The sequence below is a fragment of the Humulus lupulus genome, chromosome 6, assembly GCF_963169125.1.
Source record: "Humulus lupulus chromosome 6, drHumLupu1.1, whole genome shotgun sequence".
In the NCBI taxonomy this organism is placed as follows: domain Eukaryota; kingdom Viridiplantae; phylum Streptophyta; class Magnoliopsida; order Rosales; family Cannabaceae; genus Humulus; species Humulus lupulus.
Genome location: NC_084798.1, coordinates 82755470 through 82762435, shown reverse-complemented (window position 1 = coordinate 82762435; position 6966 = coordinate 82755470). Strand labels below are relative to the sequence as shown.

The window sequence follows — 6966 nt, the reverse complement described above, 5'->3', positions numbered from 1 at the left end:
AGCACTTTATCTATGTAAGCTGCTAGAGATAGCACTAAGAGTCTGTTCTTTCTATCCCTAATGATTTGGACACCTAGAACATAACTAGCTTCACCCAAATCCTTCATCTGGAATTGAGTGCTCAGCCAATTCTTCACATCTAATAATTTCTTAACATTGTTTCCAATGAGTAAGATATCATCTACATAAAGAACCAGGAATACCACTATTTTATTTGCCTTCAGTTGGTAAACACAAGGCTCATCAATATTTTGTTCAAAGCCATAGGTTTTGATTATTTCATCAAACCTAAGGTTACAGGAATGAGAAGCTTGCTTAAGTCCATAAATAGACCTATTCAACTTGCAAACTTTTCCTTCTTGTTTAGCTACTTTAAATCCTTCTGGCTGATCCATATAAATGACTTCGTCATACTTCCCATTAAGAAAAGTTGTCTTGACACCCATTTTCTAGATCTCATAGTCGAGAGCGTTTTCTATGGATAGGAGTATGTGAATGGACTTGAGCATGGCTACCTGACTAAAAGTTTCCTCATAGTCCACACCTTCTCTTTGGGTATAACCCTTTTGCCACTAATCGAGCATTATAAGTTTCGATATTTTTGTCAACACCTCATTTCTTCTTGTAGATCCACTTGCACCCAATGGCCCTAAAGTCATTAGGTGCTTCCAGAAGATCCCAGATGGAATTTGAATACACTACAACATTTTTGACCAAATATTACGGCAAAATCTTACATAACTTTAGAAGTGTTATTAATACATGCCAAAAAAAATACACGGACACAGTATCAGCGCCAAATGAAAAGTAACAGGCGCCAAATGAAATTTGACTTCACAAATAAAAAAGCAAAATAAAAAATGAAGAAGGGTTTTCTCTATTCTCTCGTTCTCTCAGTCTGAATCCTTAATCTCTAATCTCAATCTCTTCCCTCTCTCCCTATTCTCTCGTTCTCTATTCTCTGAATCCCTAATCTCTCTCAATCTCTTCCCTCTCTCCCTTAGGCTGAGACCCTTCATCTTTGAGCTTCCAACCCATTCCCCTTCATCTTGTTCTGTCCGAATAGTTGAGCCCAAACGTCATTCATCGCTGATTTTAACGGTAAGGTGACGGTGACGAGGTGTATGCCGTCGGGTTGAGGTAGATATGGCGTCTCAGAATTTGATTTCGGGACGAGAAGGTTTGTTTATGGAGGTGGAGATTCGAATTGGAGGGGTTGTAGGATTACGGCGAGTTCTTCGGATAGGGATGCCAATGGCGGAGGAAGAAGTCGGAGTTCGAGTACCGAGTCTAGCTCGTTTCTTTCTCAGAGCCAAACTTATGCTCTGTTGAAGCACCAAATGGAAGTGGCGGCAAAATCTGAGGTCAGGGTTCGGGGTATTCTCCACTCTTTCTATTAGGATTTTATCGGATGCCAATCAGAGAGTTATGTATTTATATGTTTTGGAAGTTATAGGACTATGAAGAGGCTGGGAGGATTCGCGACTTGTTGAAGTTATTCGAAGAAGAGGAGCCGGTTTTGTGACTGAGAGAGTTATGTATCGGAGCACGGAGAAAAGGCTCCCAATGTTGTTTACAAAGGCAAGGTTGACGATGACTTTTATATTGCTATGAAGCGTTTCAATAGGTCGACTTGGCCCGATGCTCACCAATTTATGGTTCGTGCTCTATTTACTCTGATTCTTATGGAGAAAGAATGTGCGTGTTTTGATGATATTGTTTGGTTGGTTTTGTTGATCCATTGTGCTTGTTTTGGGTTTTCAGGAGGAAGCCAAGACGGTGGGACAGCTGCGCAGTGAGCGCTTGGCAAATTTGATTGGGTGTTGCTGTGAAGGCGATGAGAGACTCCTTGTTGCCGAGTTCATGCCTAATGAGACTCTCTCTAAGCATCTTTTTCATTGTAAGGTGTCTCCTCCTTTTGTCTGTTTTTCTTTTTTCTCTCCCTCTTTGAGTTGATCTTGCATTCAAATTTGATGGTTACAAGGTATTTGTCGATGGGAAAACATATCAAATTTAACAATATATGAATGAAGATCATTGATTGGTTTTATAATTGGAGAGAGTTTCTTTATTTCTGGAGCACTTTTTGCTCTAATCAAATTATGCCCGCCCCCTTAGGAATTATCTCATGTTAATACATGCTTTAGGATCTATAAAAGGGAAATGATTTGAGTCTTTTTTTTCTTCTTTATTTAAAGGATTCATTTATGCATCATAGGCGTATAATTGATTTTAAAGGTTATCTATTTTGAATTGTAGGGGATACCCAGCCTATGAAATGGGCAATTAGAGTGCGGGTGGCTTTGTATCTGGCACAGGCCTTAGAATATTGCAGCAGCAAAGGGCGAGCACTATATCATGATCTTAATGCTTATAGAGTCTTGTTTGATCAGGTACTCTTCCTTTTCACGCTTTCTCTGTTTCCGAATTGTTTTGTGGCTAGGATGTCTCTGGTAAGCTATTCCTATTTTCTAAAACCCTGAACTTGACAGGATGGTAATCCAAGACTCTCCTGCTTTGGTCTTATGAAGAATAGTAGAGATGGCAAGAGCTATAGTACCAACCTGGCTTTCACCCCTCCGGAATACTTGAGGACAGGTACTAATCATAGTCACAGAGAGTGCAATCTTCATTCTTATAATATAACTTATGTTTACTTTTGCGAATTTCTAAGTAGCTAATAATTGATTTTGTATAATTTGGACAACCAGAACGATGCCTTTCCCACCACATATATAAATTTCTTACAGAATCTTTCAACATATTGCACAAAATTATTCAAATGGAGCAATAATTAGTTATTCATTTTCCCCTGCCAGGAAGAGTGACATTAGAAAGTGTGTTTTATAGCTTTGGAACCCTACTACTTGATTTGCTAAGTGGAAAACACATTCCACCCAGCCATGTAAGCTTTCTTTTCTTTACAAAGCTATATTTAAGGGGGATGGTTACACATTGACTTTCAGGTGAAACTTTTGACCAACGATAGTAGTTCATAATGTTTAAGTTCGCTTATAGTTGCTGCTATTATGTCTTTTACAAAGAATGTAGTGAGACAAATTTCTGAAGAAAAAAAAATGTTTCCTACTTGGATTCTGATTATGATGCGAATTATGGTCATATTATCAAAATAATTTTAAGCTAATGAGATATATCTAATTTCTTAATTTCCTTTCCCAACAGGCACTTGACTTAATACGTGGTAAAAATATTTCTATGCTGATGGATTCATGCTTAGTCACCTGCTCCCTTCGAAAAAGCTTATTCTTTTAGGATTCAAATTATTAGTTTCTACTTAATTATTTTGTTGGGTTTGAAACAGAATAGTAGTTTGTCGATCCAAATTAGTAGTTTTATACAGAGCTATTGTTTTTCTTAATGTAATTTACGTTTTTCTTATTGTTGGTTGTGTCGGTATCTTTTCCCTTTTTCCTTAAGAATGGAGATTTTGAGCTAATAGTGACATCTAAACGTTTAAAACCGATTCTGGGATTAGGAGGAATCAAGAAGTTTAAAAGATGTACAAACTTAAGCTTTTTGCCCTAAAATAACTTTTTTGTTTGTAGTACATGTGCTTTTGGTTCAGAAGTTGAGAAACGATGAAAAATTTAGAGTGAAATGGGAAAAAGCTAGGATGCATTGTAACTTTCATTTATGCCCATATGAAAGGCTTGGACCTGGTATTTTATGTTTCTGTGTGCACTGATACTACTAAACCAATAGTTGGTACTATTGGTTTCACATTAAAGACAGTGTTTTCCCTGCCAGTAAAACAGGCTTTGCTACTTTTGTTTTTTGATCTATGTAGTGTTGAAGTAAATTTTTGGAGAGGCATGAGGAGAATTAGAAGGATAGAGATTGTTGCTAAGTTGTTTTGCTGTTGGTGAGGATTCAAAACAGTTGTGAGATGATGATGAAGTTAATTTCCTCATTATTGTTTGTTTGGTTTCTCTTCTTAATTATTTTGTTTTCCTCTCTTGACTGTTGACGGCGCTCCACTATTCATTCCTTCTTTATTCTTATTCTTTTTGGTATGTTTCTTTATTGAGTTCAGAAATCAGTTAACTATATAGCTGATTCTAACATTTCAAACTTATTCTCAGGATGCAGCTAACTATCGCGATGAGCTGAGAGAAATTGCGCCCCACTCTCTTTTGAAATGCTCAAGTGATGCAACAACCTTGGTACTATTGTGAACTTATACTTCATCAAATCATTAGATTTTTATTAGTATTTCAATCATTTTTTAATATAATATTAACGTTGCTGCTTATATTTGGTTTATCTAGCTTTTAACTCCTATTTTAACTTCATGATTATCCATTTCAATTCTCCTTAGTCTGGGGAGGATTTATAATAATAAGTATATTTATGATTTTGTATGTTGGATGTTGGAGCAAGTTAAAGTGATGTTTGATTGTTTTCTAATGAATTACTCCTATAATTAGACAGACTTGATAAGCTTCTAACATAAGCGATCAGATTATTTCATCAATGCTAAATATTAAATTTGAAACCTATGATTTTTCAAGGAATCAGGGTTCAAGTGAGGTGTGTGTATATTGAGGGCCGGAGTCAACCTTCAAAGGGTCGCTATTTCTTTGCATACAGAATACGAATTACCAATAACTCAGAACACCCTGTCCAACTTCTTAGAAGACATTGGATTATAACCGATGCCCATGGAAAAACTGAGAATGTCTAGTCAGTTATTTCTACCTTTTGATGCCATCTGCTATTAATGTGCATTTTTCAGCTTCTATTTCCAAGTTAATCAAATTCTCTACACCCTTTGAATTGTTGTCATTTTCTAATTGTAGGGGGATTGGTGTTATTGGTGAACCGCCATCCATTGTCCAAGCTGCTGCCATTCGTGGGTGTTGTTTATGATTTTTCTTCTCTGATGTGTTGTAAATCATTAAAGCAGAAAGGCAGAAAGAGACCATGGCTTCTCCTTCTCCTTCTCACCTCACAACTATCCCACAACACCTCTCAAAACCCTCCCTTTCCCAATGTAAGTAAATCTCTCTCTTTCTCTCTGTATATATAATATATATACGTGTATATATGATACTACTAGTACCCTTGAGATGAGCTAGTATGAGAAATAACTTAAACCCTTAATTTCATTGCTAAATTTGGTAGTAAACTTGAAGCCAGTCGAGCTCCGTGTGAGGTCGAGTTTGGAAAATGAGAGCAGTGGCACTGAGGATTCTGGTCACTCATCATCAAAACCTCTGAAGGTAAGGGCCTCATGCATTTTGGTATCTCAATAGACTAATCATTCATTTGTTCTTATAGATGCAACTTTATGCATGGTTTCTTTGCCAATACTTCTATCAAAACAATGTAGTATTAATCTCCAAACTATTTTTTTCATTTCTTAACATGTATACCATGCCTTGTTGTTGCTGTTGCCTATTAAAAAATGTTGTGTTGCTGCTTGTAAATAAGCAAATTAGATATAGTTCATAACCAGATGGAGCACCATGCCCTGTTGCTTTTATTGTACGTAATGCTTTATTTATTTTCTTATATTATTTATATAATAAACTTTTGTTTTACAAATAACATTATTATATATAGAATATGTAATTGATTAGAAGACTTGCATAATGATTTCTTCGTGTTTACAGAGAACACTTTGAGGAAAATGGTTTGGAAAAAGATCCAATAAGGAGCTCTCACGATATTTCTCTGACCGGCCTTATCATCAACAAGGTATATTATTATATTGTGATCTCATTTTCATTCTATCCATATTTACACTTACCTTGTGTTATATGCACAAGCAGTATGTTGCATGCTTCTTTATTCCCCAGATTGTGTGCAAGAGCATTTGTTTTTGTCTTTCTACTACCCGCTGAGAAATTATTATATATGATGTGTGTTTCAATTGCTTATAAACATCAATGTTCAACTGAATTGATGTTCAATTATGCCTTTGTTACACTTTTTTTCTCTATATATCTTTACTGAGTTTAGCTTTCTCTTTTCTATATATATTACTATAATAAATATATTCTCCTGGCTCAACCGCTTAAAACAAAAGTAGTAACTTAAGAGAATAGAAAATAGAGATCTCATTTTGTAGTGTCACATATATAGGTGGTGATGGTATAATTTCATTTATTAGATAGAAGGTTCTCACTCACATCCATTCAACAAACACCTTTAAGCTAGTCCTAATAACTTTAGTGCAGACCATTGCGTATTCAAAATCTCAGTGCTCTTGCTGATCACTTTTCATGCCAGCTACTTCTGAAGTTACCCAACAAACTGTCGAGTACATCATAAAGACAGGAACTCAACTTCAAGTGAGAGGAAAATTTGGCTCAAAATGCTCTAGGATTACGAGACTTTAGACACATTAAAGGTAGTGTTTATGGCTGCATGATTTACACCAAATACATGGTTGTGCGTTAATATGCTATGTAGAAAGGTCTTCTAATGCTTTTTAGCTATTACTTCATTTGAGACATATTTATAACAAATGGTTTGTAGAAATTTGCTAAAGCTGATTTACTTCTGTCTATCACCATTCTACTCTAGTGATTGCTTGATTTCCCCAATTGAGTATATTAGGCCAATTCTATTGGTACTGGGTTCTCTTTTTCATTTAGCATTAAATGCATATACAGTACAAGAACTTTTTCATGTATGAGGTTCAAGTGGTGGAGCTATTGTTTCTCTTTGATGTTTTTGATGTTTCCCTTCAACTCAGTGGCATTTTATCCTTTTGAGCTCTTGTATCTTTCATTTCATATGAGCATGCTTTTTTGGTAAAAAAAAACTGTGAATGTTTTGACATATACCTGTCCCTCTCATATTAGTGATGCTTTTAATTTGTCTCATTCTTGGTTGATGAATACTTAATTCTTACTTTTCGCACTTTTTATTAATAACTTTGTCAACTATATTTTTTGTTTTTACATCGATGGGCTCCTTGAAGATCCTTTGCTGGGA

At 35.7% G+C, this 6966-nt stretch overlaps 1 protein-coding gene across 1 annotated transcript; it reads left to right on the top strand.

The window, feature by feature from the left end:
* Positions 1 to 1146: 1146 nt before the first annotated feature.
* Positions 1147 to 6743, top strand: LOC133785256 (serine/threonine-protein kinase BSK5-like). The gene is made up of 12 exons (XM_062224507.1): positions 1147 to 1281; positions 1533 to 1658; positions 1765 to 1900; positions 2260 to 2393; positions 2493 to 2598; positions 2820 to 2905; positions 3184 to 3237; positions 4104 to 4184; positions 4757 to 4769; positions 4928 to 5014; positions 5146 to 5243; positions 6642 to 6743. The coding sequence occupies exons 1-12, from the start codon at positions 1147 to 1149 to the stop codon at positions 6741 to 6743; spliced, it is 1158 nt and encodes a 385-aa protein (XP_062080491.1).
* The last annotated feature ends 223 nt before the right edge of the window (positions 6744 to 6966 follow it).